The sequence below is a fragment of the Ictidomys tridecemlineatus genome, chromosome 15 (genome assembly GCF_052094955.1).
Source record: "Ictidomys tridecemlineatus isolate mIctTri1 chromosome 15, mIctTri1.hap1, whole genome shotgun sequence".
NCBI classification, from domain to species: Eukaryota; Metazoa; Chordata; class Mammalia; order Rodentia; family Sciuridae; genus Ictidomys; species Ictidomys tridecemlineatus.
In genome coordinates this window covers 7,656,409-7,672,079 of record NC_135491.1, presented here as the reverse complement: position 1 = coordinate 7,672,079, position 15,671 = coordinate 7,656,409, and the positions used below count along the sequence as shown (strand labels likewise).

Here is a 15,671-nt window from a genome sequence, read left to right as displayed (position 1 = left end):
TTTTTTTTGGTGTGCACAGCTTTATAATGGGTATTATACATTCTTCAGAATATTCATTTTTTTGATCAACACATAATGTCCTGCTGCTTTCTTGTGATCATGACTTAATGTCTATTTGCCTGATTCTGCCAAAGCCAATCTGCCCTCCTTAGGCTCTCATGTGCATGAAATCCTACCCACTCCATTATATTCACCTGTGTCCTTGGTGTTTGGTGAAGCTCTCTGGGCAGCACACAGTTGAACTATGGATTTTACAGCTTTTGGAAACTTGGGGTTTGATTGGCGAATTTAATCCTATCAATTTTCAAATATTCCTGGTAGGAAAGGAGTGACGACTACCCCTTTTCTCTTTCAGTGTCACTCAACTCTTCTAGACTCTCATTATCTCTACTACTGCCTTCTTTACTTGTTTGGTGGATTCTTTTTTTTATTTTTATTTTTATTTTTTTTCTTTTTGGATTGTACCCTTTGATTTTCTTTTAATTTCCTATTGTGCATTTTCATGCTAGGTATTTTCTACATAGAATTAATGTTTTTTTTCTAGCATACTCATACAAGGAATGCAGGGCAGCAGGAAAAAAATTAACCAGCAACTTCAAATTTAAGCTCCGGAAATTAATTAATCCCTCTAGAAGATAAAAATGTCAACTTGAGAAGAATTCATGCAGCATATGCCTTCTACAAAAGCACAAGCCCATAACAACCCAAAGATTGGACTGGTAAATTTAAATCTGCACAGGTTTTAGAAGGTGAAGAATATATGGGCAATGCAGGGACTTTGGGCCTTAGGAGAACTAACATTTCTTTAGTCTTGGGAGCATGTATTTTAGGTGTTGAGAGACACTGACTTCATTTCACAATTCATCACGTTAGGAATGTGCTTTAACTACATTTATTGAGCTTCTATCACAGGTTGCGTAGAAAACATTTCAGAGCTCAGTTCTGGAGCACTTCCCATGTCTCCACAATTCTGAAAGCAGAGACAGGTCCACACAGGGCCATGCGTGCTCCACACATGGCAGCTCCCTGTGCTGTGGGTGGCAGTTCCCACTGTGCCCTGTACCAGCCTGTGCTTCATGGAGCCTGGAGGAAGGTAAAACCCACTGTAGGCAGAGGAGGCACAGTGGCCTCCTGAGTCCTCAGGGTCCTGCCCAGGGTCGGCTTGGATCCAGGCTTGTGGTCATTTCCACCAGCTGTGTGGAAACTAGTCTTTAATGACTTCCTGGATGCTAAAATTCACTTTCTGGATTCATCGTGGGAAAACCATGTTCTCAGGCAGTGACTGCACTCACTCCACCTGGCAGTCCACCGGGAGATTCCCGGTGCCCCTGGGAGAGGACCCGTTACTCCTCCTGGGCTTCAAAATGAGGCACAGTAAACAAGGTCCTTGGGGCAACAGGGGACAGGTGAGTGATGTGCTCTGGGAGGAGAGGTCCTGTCATTCTGCCCCTGAAATACAGGGCCAGGCGCAGCCTTTCCAAGACTCCTCACTGAGTCAGGGAGGCCGACTGCCTGGAGCAGGGCCCTGCAGCCCTGGGCCTGGGAGAGAGAGGAGGGGAGCCCAGGACTCTATTCCCCCTGCCCAGTCCACGCCTGGTAAGGACTGCATTTGATGTCTGGCTTCCTCCTGAATGTCCTTCCTCTCATGACAAGCCCATTTTTATTTATAAATTTTCTTATAAAATTTATAGCCTAAGTTTATCATGTAATAGTTTGGAGGTTCATTTTATTTGATGCAACTTAACTGTGTGATTCTTGAATGGTGTTGGATAATAGTTTTATGGTGGAATACAGACCACAAGTGACTTTTATACTGAGCTGTTCCACAGACACTTCATCATCTCTCAAATGATTCATATAATTTAGCCCTTTGTTTTCAGAAGTTTGTCCTCAGAATTTGATACGTGTATGAAGAAATAAAATATTGACTTTTTCCCAGTGATTATAAATTATTGCCTCTGTATTGACAATAAAGCCCTCTACTGACATAAGGGGCAAAAGCAGAGAGAGAAGTTGTCTGCACTGGTATTTGATATGAGAGGGAAGCTTTCCTCATTTAACCCAAACAGGGTATTGTTGACATTATTGATATTTTTTCACAAAAACAAATCCTTTTTATTTTTATCTGTAAAACTTTTAACTTTATATGTGTGGCATTTAATCCCATGATTTTCTGTGTCTATTGAGGTTCATGAGATTTCTCCTTGACTCTACTGGGGGTGGTCACACAGCTGACCTTTCTAATCCTGAACCTCCTTGCACTTATGACAACTCACTTGCTCAGTTGCTAGAATCCTTTTGCACAGTGTGGGATTCCTGTCAGCCATGATTTTGTGCAGATTGCTTTTCATCAGGAAGTGGAAGGACACACTCTTGTCATCAATGTTTCAACTGCATTTCCTTCTGTTGTGAAGGCTCTGCTGCCCTCACAGTGTGATTAAGAGAAACCACTTTCCTGCCCTTAGGAAGGGTTTGCAGATGTTTCTGCATCTGGTGGTTGGCATCCTACGCTGTTGAAGCATTCCTTGGGAATCCTTAGGAAGCCCTTTTCCCCAATATTCCATGTCATGCTGGGGAGCACTGCACTGTGCTGGCTGCGGGTCTGAAACCTATGGTAAGTCGAGTCTCCTAGGGTTTTCTCATGTCTCGTTCCTCTGAATTCACTGACATAGTCCATCCAACATCACCTTTTCACACACACCTGTGGATTCTCAGTGTCTTTCTCACACTGTACACCTGACACTGTGGAGCCTTCACATGGGGCAGTGGGACAGTCTCACAGGAGGGGTTAAATGCAGCAGTCTTTCCAAGGACTGTGTTTGCCTTTGCTTTTCCTTTCTATTGAGGTTCTTTGATATTTTTCTGCTGCCTTCACAGAAATCCTCTCTCCCTCCTTTTCTAGGGCTCCTTCTGCTGTTCCTGTTCTAATGCCATCATTCTTTCACAGGCTCTCATCCAGTCTTCACATTTACTTCTGGAAGGCACGTCCACAGTGCTTTCCATGATAGAGTTTGAGTCACCAGGTGGTAAGTAAAAGGCGCTTTGTGTTTTGAACATACTGAAGATCAGGGTTTTCCTGTTTGTCTTTTGTGACTCCAGATGAATTGCCATGTCACATGAGCCCTTGCACTTGTGGCCCTCACTTCAGGGCTGGCTGTGGGTGCATTTCCCTGCTGCTTCTCCAGTGCCTGGGGAGAAAGCTGGGATCTCACAGTGACTGTGGGGGTGGTGCTTTTATAGCAGTTAGGTGGAGTGTGAACTGACCTGTGGGTTTGATGTGCCCTGACCTGGTGTGTTCCGCCCACAGTGATCCACTAAGGATGTGTGTTTACATCATAAATATTGACGCCATGTGTATATGAGGACAGCCATTTAAGGGGTGCATTTCAATGCAATGGGCTTTTTATACCCAGAGGTTCTGTCCCCTTAAGCACATTTCCCAACATATGGAGGGCGACACCTTTAGGTAAGTCAGTGTGCAGTTTGTGATCATCATTGTTCCCTGGAAGTCCCCCTGTCTCCTTCACTGGGTGGGTCTTACTCAGCTCATGGGCTGGTGCTGCAGGCCAGTTCATCTGCTCTGACTGGGACCCTCCGGGACCTGCTGAGGAGCTCATGCCCAAGACTTGTCCGTGCTCTTGCTTTTCACCCGTGTGCGTTTGTATGTACAGTGTGATTCTATTACACAGCACACAGGTGGGATGTGGTATTTTACAGTCTTGCAATCTGCCTTCAGTTTAATCTGTTTTACTCATTTTAATTTTACAGATTTATTTCAACTTTATTGAGGTCTAATTAAAATATTTCCAATAAATATTTAGGTAAGGAATTATTCATGTGCTGTATGCTCTGAAATGCCCCCCTAAATCAACATGGTTGACCAATCAGTATGTGTGTTTGTGTGTTGAGTGTATTTAAGATCAGTTTTCAGCCAACCATAAGTACACAGACCTTAATACCATCTTCTCATCAAACATTACCTTGGATACGCTGAACTTGTTCCTCAAGTGCATGAAAGTTTATACCTGTCGATAACATGTCCATAGTTTCCTGCTTCAAGCTCCTGGCATCCACCTCTCACTCTTTCCCTTTCTCTAAGTGCAACATGTTCAGGGGTCTCATGCAGGTGAGATCAGAGAATACTTCCTTTTTTGTCTGCTCTCTTAGTAATACAGTATGATCCGGGTTCATCCATCTTGTCATAATAGAGAGCATTTCTTCCTGCTTGTGAAGGAATACTATTTCATTCAGTGTATGTGTGTGTGTGTATGTGTGTGTGCATCATGTATCCATCCATACAGCACAATCATCGCATCCTCGTGTTCACTGGTGGACACGCAGTTGTCTCTATATCTTGGTTTAATAAACATGCTGCAGTGAACGCAGGAGGCAGACACCTTTGAGAGACTGATGTCAATTCCTCTGTGTGTGTGTTGAGGCGGGATTGCCAGGGCACATGGTTCATGGAGTTGCAAAGTTTTGAGCCAACTCCACCCAATTGCCATCAAGGTTGTTCCATTGAACTCCCATCAGCAGTGCCCAGGAGTCTGCTTTGATCCCATCTCAACCGCTGCTTGTTCCTCTTGCTTTTTCATAATGGCCATTTGATGAAGTTACATCTCATGGTGACTTTGGCTTTCGTTTCTCTCATGGTCTGTGAGGTAGAGCAACACTTCATTTGCCTTTGGCCACTGAAAGAACTCATTTAGAATAAATGTCTATTCATGTCATGTGTTTTCTTTAGTTCTTGAGTTGCATGATGGATGTGCCCCCAGCATCTGATACAGTATTTGTGAAACCTTCTCTGATTCTGCTTCCTTTTCAATTTATTCTTTTCTTGTCATTCAGTAACTCTTTAGTTTGAAATTGTCCTACTTGTTTATTTTTCTGTCATCCATAGTTTTGTGGTATCTACAAGAAAAAAAATAAGTAAAGGAGTTTTTTGTTAAGATTTTATCCAAGAAATTATATGGAGACAATCTTACCTGTACATCCTTATTTCTATTTGAAGGGATGTCTTTGTATGGTGATAGGAAAAGACCCAACATCCTTTTTTGCACATGAAGATCCAGAGTTCCCTTCGTGGACAATTGCAGAGCCATCATTTCACCATTGCAAATTTTCGATGCCCTGTTAAAGGTTAGGTCACTGTATGTGTTTGGGTTAACTTCAGGATCCTCATTCTCTTTCGGTGATTAATGATATTATTTTTATGCCACTAATGTGCCAATTAGATTACTATAGCCCTTTGATAATGTTTGAAATCACCAAGTGTGATGACCCCAACCATTTTTGCAGCTCAACAGTGTTTTGATATATATTCCATGTGACCTTGAGGACTGGTTTTTCCAACTCTGTGAAAACTACTGTTAGAATTTTCATTAGAATTTCATTGAATCCATGGTTCAATTTCAGTAGTATGTGCATCATTACAATATTAATCATTTCTTTTTCCTGCTATTTGCTGTGGCTAAGACTTCCAGTCCAAAGCTGAACAAAAGAGAGAAGTATGTGCTCGTTAGAGGAAAAGGCTTTGGCCTGTCATATTGAGTATGATGTTTGGGGGGGGGCTTGTCACTCATGGTCTTCACTATGTCTAGGTACATTCCTTCCATGCCTAATTGCTTGAAAGTTTTTATCACGATTGATGCTATTTCCACATCAATTGAGGATGCTGTTTCTGCATACTTTGAGAGGATCACTGGTCTTCACCTTTCATTCTGCTCATGTGAGCATCCCACTTACTCATTTCTGTGTGCTGACCCATCCTTCATCCCAGGTGTAAATCCCAGTCCATCAGGGTGAATGATCTTTTTACTGTGCTGTTGGATTCTGCTTGCTATAAATTTTCAGGCTGCTGGCAACCATGTCCTTCAGAGATATTGGGCAGTAATTTTCTTTCCCCATAGTGTCCTTGTCAAGCTTTTGATTCAGGATACAGTATTTCTGCAAAATGAGTTTGGAACTATTCTTTGTGCTTTTATTATTATTTTTAAATGTATGAGAGAATTATTATTATTTTTTAAATGTTTGATAAAACTCAGATTGAAACACTCCTGTCCCAGATTTATCATCAATCTACAATTTAAAAATATAGATTCCATCTTACTCATTTGAATTAACCCAGATTTTCTATTTCTTCATGACTCGTAAGAGTGAGTCAAAAATCATATTGTTTCCTCTGCAATTACCATTGTGAAACTAATTCTGCTCCCATAAGAAGCAGACACAAACATCAGACCAAAGGGTAGCATAGCATGTTTCTAAAAAAGGTAGTTGGCATGTTTCTAAAAATTTATTCATTTTTTAAAAATCATTGCATTGCTTAGACGACAGCTGTTCATGAGAGTCTCTCTGATTCTTTGTATTGTCCACTTTCCCTCTGTTCAGTAAGTGGGGCTGATCCCATTCATCCACCCAGACTATGCAGCTTGTGTATGAGATGTCCAGATGAGAGCCTGGGATGTCACCCCTGGCCTCCTGCCCCTGGCCAGAGGGAGCGTGGACTACATCAATATAGAAGGGAATATTGTGAATAGATCTGGATGATAAAATGAGGAAATGGCAAATGTCCCAAGCAAGGAGAGAAGATGTCTGAAGAAAGATCTCTGGCTAGGGTGAGGAGGAAGAGAGGCCATGCCTTAGTGAACCTAGGGAAAATAAAATGATCAAAACATTTGAGGTTGATCCTGAAATCATCATATCATGATTAAAGACAAGATGCATTTTAAATAATGAGAGTGTGGTCGCCATGGTAATCTGTGACTAGTTCACAAATTCAAACCATTCAAACTCACAAAATTTAAACTGCATAGTTGGTGGAAGGCACAGATGAGCATGTTTCAGTCCTTTTCCTCCAAAGGGGGGAGCTCAGAAAATAATTTGAGTGCTGCTCCCTTAACAGGATAAGTGTGGGATCACTGAAGTACAGATCATGCCCAAGCAGGGATGGTGGTGGAAGTGCAGCCTGAGATGACCTGAGAATGTGCTCATACACTTGCTCAGTGTGGAGACACATGTGGAACTGACCAGAAGTCCAGGAGGGAATGGAGGACTATGGTTCGGGTGAAGGAACAATCGGGTCAGTGGGAGAAAGTATCCCCAAGCAAATGAAATAGTGAAATAAACTCCAAAATCCAAGAAGCGCAGTTGAGATGTGATCCTCGTTAATTTCATTGTCAACCTATTCAAACACCATATTATTTCTTCTGCAATTACCATTGTGAAAATAATTCTGTTCCCATAGAAGCAGACACAAACGTCGGACCAATGGGTAGCATTTATCCATGTTGCAGTCCTCAGGATGTAGGGTCCCTTTGTTATCCTGGGTTATCAACCATGATGACAGCCAGTTCTGCTGGATATTCAAATGTTATGGGATTTGTGTGGAGCACTGTGTGGGTCGCTGAGCAGCAATCCTGGCCTTGACCTTCTGCATGTCAGTACCCCTGCACAAGGTGTGAGAACCACAGATGTCTCAGATCATCGCAGCTTGACCCATGGGTAGGGAGGGAGATGAAAAGTCCCCAGGTGGGAAACGCTATGTCCCATGAGTGTTTAACCATCATTTATTCGGCTGAAGTGTATGTGTCATGAAACTCCAAGACATCAGCACACAGGTAGTCTGTGTCCTAGAGGGATTATGCTCTGCAGAGCAACACCACAGGAACACAGGCTGAAGATGAAACAGCATGGGCTCCAAAGAAAATGTGCCTTATAACCTGCACATTTGTCTTTCACACAAGCCCCAGGTCCCCTGCTCAGTGTCCTAGAATGCAGTGATGTGGCTTGAATTTCACCTTCTTTGTCACCTACCTCTGTGATCTGTTGTTCCCAGGAATCCCTGGAATCCAGGCTCTGGAAGGGTCTCAACAGGCCCTGAAACACATAGAAGTAGATACTTCATCATCCTCTTCTCCTACTGAACAGTGACTATTAATGCAAATCTATGTTAAAAATAATTCTGAATAATTATTTATTTTTCATTGTGGGGCCAGTTTCCCTCATTAAAAATTCAGAGTCATCATTAGGATAATGTTCCTTGGCTGGGGGTGTAGCTCAATGTACGCACCTGCCCATAAGTCCTGGATTCCTTCCTGAGCACAGCGAGGTCATAATAACGAAATGATGTTCCCAAGTGACACCGTGTTTGGTGTTTTCCTCGTCTCTCAGCTGTGCATTGGTGTCCCAGGCAACTTGTTCCTCTTCCTGTTGTACATGCACACCTTCTCAGTCCAGCGTCATGTGAAGAGGCTAATGGATCCCATTTTTTCCCACCTCACCTTGGCCAATACTTTGACAATCACATTCACATTGACACCACATATAGCGTCATCCTTTGGAGTCAGACAATTTTTGGACGATGTTGGTTGCAAAACAGTCCTGTATGTGTTCAGAGTGACTCGGGGTGTTTCCATCTGCACCACCTCTCTCCTGAGTGCCTTTCAAGCCATCACTGTCAGTCCCAGGAACTCTAAGTGGGCGTGGCTTAAATTTAAGCTCACTACATGGACTTGTCCCTTCTTTCTTTTCTTCTGGGTCATCAACATGCTCATCTACATCCACACCATTGAAACCGTAACAGCCACTAGAAATTTGACTCTGGTTGGTTATGGCTATGTTCATCCATACTGCCAAACCAGGCAGTTGGGAAACCACAAGTCAGAAACATTTCTAAGTGTCATCTTGTTTCATGACCTAGTGTTTGTGCCCCTCATGATTGGCACCAGCCTGTACATGGTGAATCTCCTCTACAGACACCACAGGAGAGCCCAGCACCTCCACAGCGCCCGTGTCTCCTCCCAGACATCTCCTGAACACAAAGCCACCCGCACCATCCTCCTGCTTGTAAGTTGCTTTGTGGTCTTTTACTTCTCAAACAACTATTTGACTCTTTATTCCTTTTATGCACACAAGAAAATCCCAATGCTTGCGGGGCTGATTGGAGTTTTATCTTCATGCTACCCAACCATCTGCCCATTTTTGTTGATGAAAAATAATAAAATTGTTTCCCAATTTACTTCATCCTTTTCACAATGAGAATTACAGGTTTCCAAAGAGCATTTGATGGCTGAATTGACCCACCATGCTTATAGAAAGAGAGTCCCTCGTGATTCGTCTGGGAAAAGGTTTTTTCTTGTTAACTTAACCACTTCAAATGGCACTAGTCTGAATTCATATGTTTTACAAATCTATTGTGCTCTCACAATTAGGAGACTTAGTTTGAGTAAGTGTATGTATGTATCACTGCAACAATTTTCATATTGATTACATCCTTAAATTATTATTCTTTTGTAAAGTGAGTGCATTTTCTATATGATATTAAAATGATTTATCTGCTTGCTTTGCCTTTTTAAAATAGAGCTACAGAAAATATAAAATTACATTTGTGGATTTCATACTTCTATTAAAATGTGCTGGCCTAAGAAACTGCTTCTATGTATCTGTGTTAGGGAGCTATTTTGCTACTTTGACTAAAGGACCAGACCAGAACCACTTTGAAGGAAGACAGGATTATCTGAGGGCTCATTGTTTCAGAGGTCTCAGTCTATAGGCTGGCTCCAATCCTCAGGCACAACATTAGAGAGAACATCATGGTGGGAGACTGTGGCAGAGGGAAGCAGCTTCAACCATGGTGATCAGGAAGCAGAGAGAGCGCTTTCCACTTGACAGATACAAATATAAATACCCCAACACTATGCCCCTAATTCTCACCTCCTGCAGCCACACCCTACCACTTCACTTAATTCACTGATTGGGTTAAAACTCTTAAAACCTAGTCATTTTGAAGCCAGATTTAAAGATGAGTAGTTACTGTATTTAGGTAAATTGGGTCTAATATCAAGTAGAATAAAGAAAATGGAGACCATTATCGAGAATGGAGTCCAGGAAACCAGAACAACACCTGGGGAAATTGAAAAGTGAATGTCCTCAAGGCCCGGAACCCATCCTAAGGAACTAATGAAGCAGCTCCCAGCAAACAGGGAGGTGCTAATCAGACCACCCCAGGCCCTTCCTGCCCAGGTTACTCCCCCCAGCTCCATCAGTCCCCCTGTCTCCCACTTTTTGGCCTTCCCATCTGCTTTCTGTCACTGCAGGATAGAAGGAAACAAAGGACAGGAACGTGGGAGACTAAAATAGACCTTAGACATAAAAAAGGGACGACCTCCCCTTTCCACCTTTCAGGCCCCCCTTCTTCCTCTGGGAGGAAGTCTTTTCTGCTGTCCTTAATAAAGCCTCCACTTTCCACTCTACACTTGCCTCAGCCAGCTTCTCTGGTGTTACACTTCAGCATTTGGGGAAGCAAGGACTCGCCATCGGTAAACGGCAGTAACAATTTCTCCTCTGAACCTTTTTGCATTGTCTCACACATGAGCTTTTGGGGGACACCTCACATCCAAACCATAAGATTCTGGGCCTGGCCCCTCAAAGCTCACACTCATCTGACCATGCAAAATACATAGAATCCATTCCCAAGAGTCCCCATAGTCTCAACAGTTCCAAGATTGCTCACGGTTCAAGTGCAAAGTCTTCTCTGAGTCTCAAAGTAATCTCACATTGTGAGAACCTGTAAAAATAAAAGCAATTTACAAGTGTCCAATATATAAAGGTATAGAGTGAACATTTCTATTTACACAACTAGGGGCATAGAGAAGGGATGGAACCAGAGCTAGATCGAATTCCAGTTGGGCAAACAAGTCCTGTTCTCCTGTCCAGCCCCTGGGGCACAGGGCATCATCTTGTTCTCTCCAGGCCTTTCTGTGGGCTCTTCTCTGCTTGATTCCTGCAGCTTTTGTAGGATGATGTCTCACATTACTGGCATTTCTTAATCTCAGGTGTCCACTGCAGCTTTGGCTTCCTCCTCATATCTCCACACTTGGACTTCTGGGGACCTGCAGGGACTCAGGCCCTGCTATGCTTTTCCTGGCCTCCAAGGCCTCCTTAGAAATCTTAGTGGAAGCCTCCATGATGCCCTAACTCCAGCATCCTGCATTCCTGAAGAACTAGCACCACATGGTTGATGCCAAGGTCTACTGCCATCTCTCCATTTCAAGCAGTAGCCAAGCCTCCAGGGACCCTGGTTGTAGCAGCCTCTGAGTGCATGGGTAGCTGAGCATGTTGAAAAACTTTCTAGGCCCCCTTATGCAAAAAGTGTGCCCCAAAGGTCTTTTCTCAAGAAAATTTTTACTTTTACTTTCTTGAGTCTGAGATGGGTGTAGTCCTGCAAATTCCAGAGATGCCTTCAGGCCATCTTTGACATTGTCTCTGGGCCAATACTTTAGCATTTCTTTAGTGGCCTTAATGTCTTTAAAAACTGCAACTTCCTTAGCCTCCTTTCATTCTGGCCTTTCAAGTCCAGGTTTTTCAAATCTTTCTGCTCTGCTTTCTGCTCCTGAATATCACAATGAACTAGGCTAAAAGCCACCAGCAATATCCACACCACCACCTGAATGCTATGATGAATAGAAATTACTTCTGCCCAGTTAAGAAGTCCATCACTTTTAAAAATCAGCCTCACAGAAGGTCTCAGGACACGGGCAAAATGCAGACACCTTCTTAGCCAGAAGAGAACCCCAATGGCCCCTAGTCCAATTACCCATAGTTTCCTCCTTTTCCTCTAAACCCTCTTGATCCCTCTCTTCACTGTCCATGATGGACTATTGACATTCTGGTCTTTTGAGCTCCCATCAGAAAGCTTCACTGATCACAGTCTAAAGCATTTCCAGCTTGCATTGCTAAGCATCTCAAAATTCCTCCCACCAATTCCAAAATGCTCCACAAACTTATGACCCACATTATCAGGTTAGCCCAGTAACAACCCTAATCCTTGGTACCAATTTCTGTATCAGTCAATGTTCTCTAGGGAAACAGAATCAACAGGAATTATGATTACAAAAAGTGGATTTATTAGATTGGCTGACCTGACTGTCAGGTTGGTGGCAGTGACCTAGGCAAGCACCAAGAAGGAACAAAACACAAACAGCCCGCATGCACACAGGAAAGAAACATCAATCAGAAGCCCAAGGAAATGCCTGTCAATCAGCGGGGTCTCCTGACAAACACCTGTCAATCATCAGGAACCCCTGGCCAATCCTGGAGTTTCCCAGCTCCCCTGACCAACTCCAGCGGGACAAGGGACCCTAAAAATCCCTCTTCCTTTTCCAAGCCCTTCCCTTCCTGCCAAGAGCCCCATAAAATTCCAATCCAGTCGGTTTCTCTCCAGACCTTTCTCCTGTCCACTCTGTCAGTCTGATGGAGTTCCCCCCAGGAGAAAGTCTCAAATAAAGCCTCCTTTGTTGGTCTTTTTATGTTTTTTTTTTTATTTTTTATGATTAGTTGTTCAAAACATGACAAAACTCTTAACATATCATATTTCATACATTTGATTCAAGTGGGTTATGAACTCCCATTTTCACCCCGTATACAGATTGCAGAATCACATCGGTTACACATCCACGTTTTTACATACTGCCATACTAGTGTCTGTTGTATTCTGATGCCTTTCCTATCCTCTACTATCCCCCCTCCCCTCCCCTCCTCTCCCATCTTCTCTCTCTACCCCATCTACTGTAATTCATTTCTCCCCCTTGTTTTTTTCCCTTTCCCCTCACTTCCTCTTATATGTAATTTTGTATAACAATGAGGGTCTCCTTCATTTACCATGCAATTTCCCTTCTCTCTCCCTTTCCCTCCCACCTCTCGTCCCTGTTTAATGGTGATCTTCTTCTCATGCTCTTCCTCCCTGCTCTGTTCTTAGCTGCTCTCCTTATAGCAAAGATGACATTTGGCATTTGTTTTTTAGGGATTGGCTAGCTTCACTTAGCATAATCTGCTCTAGTGCCATCCATTTCCCTGCAAATTCCACGATTTGTCATTTCTTAGTGCTGCGTAATATTCCATGGTGTATAAATGCCACATTTTTTTATCCATTCATCTATTGAAGGGCATCTAGGTTGGTTCCACAGTCTAGCTATTGTAAATTGTGCTGCTACGAACATCGTTGTAGCAGTGTCCCTATAGTACGCTCTTTTAAGGTCTTTAGGGGAATAGCTGGGTCAAATGGTGGTTCCATTCCCAGCTTTCCAAGGAATCTCCATACTGCTTTCCAAATTGGCCACACCAATTTGCAGTCCCACCAGCAATGTAAAAGTGTACCATTTTTCCCACATCCTCACCAGCACTTCTTATTGTTAGACTTCATAATGGCTGCCTATCTTACTGGAGTGAGATGGTATCTTAGGGTGGTTTTGATTTGCATTTCTCTGACTGCTAGAGATGGTGAGCATTTTTTCATGTACTTGTTGATTGATTGTATGTCCTCCTCTGAGAAGTGTCTGTTCAGGTCCTTGGCCCATTTGTTGATTGGGTTATTTGTTATCTTATTGTCTAATTTTTTGAGTTCTTTGTATACTCTGGATATTAGGGCTCTATCTGAAGTGTGAGGAGTAAAAAATTGTTCCCAGGATGCAGGCTCCCTATTTACCTCTCTTATTAAAAGTTTCCTTGATTGTAGAGAAGTTGCACATTTTTCTCATGTACTGATTGGACATTTGTACTTTTTCTTTCTGTTTAGTTATTTTGCCCATTTATTGACTGGGTTATTTGTTTTATCTTGTTAAGATTTTTGAGTTCTTCATGTATTCTGTGTATTAATCCCTTGTCAGAGGAATATCTACCAAAGATCTTCTCCCATAACATAGGCTCTCTTTTCATGATGTCAATAATTGCCTTACTGTGCAGAGGAATTTTGATGCTGTTCCATTTACTGATTCACGATTTTATATCTTGAGCTAGAGTGATCTTGTTAAGGAAGTCAGTGCCTGTGTCATTGATGCTGGCGTGCTGACCCTAAGTTTACTTCTAGCAGTTACAGAATTTCTTGTCTAATTCCTAGGTTTATTTCTGATGCACTTGGGCTTGAATTGGAGGCAGCGTGAAAGAGAGAGATCTAGTTTCATTCTTCTACATATGGATATCCAGTTTTCCTAGCACCATTTGTTAAAAAGGATATCTTTTCTCCAAGGTGTTTGTAGCACCTTTATCTAGTCCCAGTAACTGTAACTATGTGGGTGTGTCTGTGTCTTCTATTCTACTCCACTGATACTTGTGTCTGTTCTGGTGCCAACATCATGTTTGTTTTCTCTGTAGCTCTGCAGTATGATAGACGATCAGGTACTGTGATGCCTCCACCATCACTCTTCTTGCAGAGGATGGCTTGGGTATTCTCAGTCTCTTTTGTTCTCCCGTTCTGTGCAGAATGCCATTGGTGTTTTGAAGGGAACTGTATTGAATCTGTATGTTTTGGGTAGTATGGCCATTTTGACAATTTTAATACTCTCTATCCAAATATATAGGAGGTCTTTCCATCTTGTTCAATTTCTTCAATGTTCTATTATTTTCACTGTAGAGTGTGGGCTCCCTCGGTCCAGCCAAAGCCCACCGAACAGCTGAGGAGAGTGTGGCAATGGAAGTCATAAAGAGACCTCCAGAGACCAGTTTCACAGAACTCGGTCCACTTCATGATTGCATAGGCAGGCTTTTATGCATAGCCTGTCACTGGGCTAATGTAGCTGAGGGTCAGAGTGATCCAAAGAGCTAGCAACACACTTAGGAGCAGCAAACAATGGGCTAATATTTCAGTGGCAGAAAAGCAGAAGGAAAGGGACATGCTGTGTGCCTGAGGGAGGCCAGGTTGCCATGGTGATGGAGCTGAGTGTGGTGACTGTGCTAACCACAACTTCCAGATTCAGTGTGCTCAACCCTGGGAGTCCCTCACATAGGCAGCATAGGCCACTTTCCAATTCACAGGCCGAACTGTGAAAGTCTCACTTCTCTATTTACATTTATTTTTTTCAGGTTCCTATAAATGAGATTGTTTTCCTAATTTCTTTTTGAGCAGCAACTTTTGGAGTATAGGAAAACGATTGATACATATTGTGATCTTCTATATCGTATTTTGCTGAATTTCTTCAAGAAGTGTATGGTTGGGGTGTATGGGTTTTCTAAATATAGGATCAGGTCATTAGCAAAAACTGAAAATTTGTTCTTTTTATATTTTTTTCATATAGTTATTTATTCTATATCTATTCCCTTTAATTCCTTTTCTTGTCTGATTACTCTGGCTAGAATTTCAAGAATAAGAGTGGTGAGAGTGTACTTCCTCTTCTTGTTCCTGCCTTTAGAAGAAATGCTTACGTTTTCCTGTGCTTAGATGATGTTGGCCTTGAGTGTAGTCTTTACATTTTTAAACATTAATTCAGCTGAACAATGTCAACTGTTTATTTTTTCTGCATCTTTTTTTTGTTAGTTGTAGTTGGACACAATTCCTTTATTTTATTTTTATGTGGTGCTGAGGATCGAACCCAGGGCCTCGCCCGTGCTAGGCAAATGCTCTACCACTGAGCCACAACCCCAGCCCTTTTTCTGCATCTTTTGAGAGAATTATGTGGAAACTGTTTGAGTCATAAAGAGGGGAAAAAATGATGTCTTTGCCAGGAAAAGGCATGGAACTGGGTAGCATCATATTACGTCACATAAGCCAGACTCAAAAAGTTAAGGGTCATATATGTTCTCTCATATGTGCAAGATAGAGAGAAGAAAGAACAAAAAGGATTTCATGAGAACAGAAGGGAGGCCAGTAGATTCCAGGGTGAAAATCATGGGGTGAAAGG

The 15,671-nt window shown here is 42.5% G+C and overlaps 1 protein-coding gene across 1 annotated transcript; it reads left to right on the top strand.

Moving 5' to 3' along the window:
- Positions 1 to 8,091: 8,091 nt before the first annotated feature.
- LOC101974692 (vomeronasal type-1 receptor 4) lies at positions 8,092 to 9,241 on the top strand. The gene has a single exon (XM_005336727.3). It carries the CDS (start codon positions 8,125 to 8,127, stop codon positions 9,037 to 9,039), a length of 915 nt encoding a protein of 304 aa, XP_005336784.2. The 5' UTR covers positions 8,092 to 8,124; the 3' UTR covers positions 9,040 to 9,241.
- Positions 9,242 to 15,671: the final 6,430 nt, after the last annotated feature.

Coding starts and splice junctions, on each gene's coding strand:
- LOC101974692 (XM_005336727.3), top strand. CDS start 8,125: ATGATGTTCCCAAGTGACACCGTGTTTGGTGTTTTCCTCGTCTCTCAG.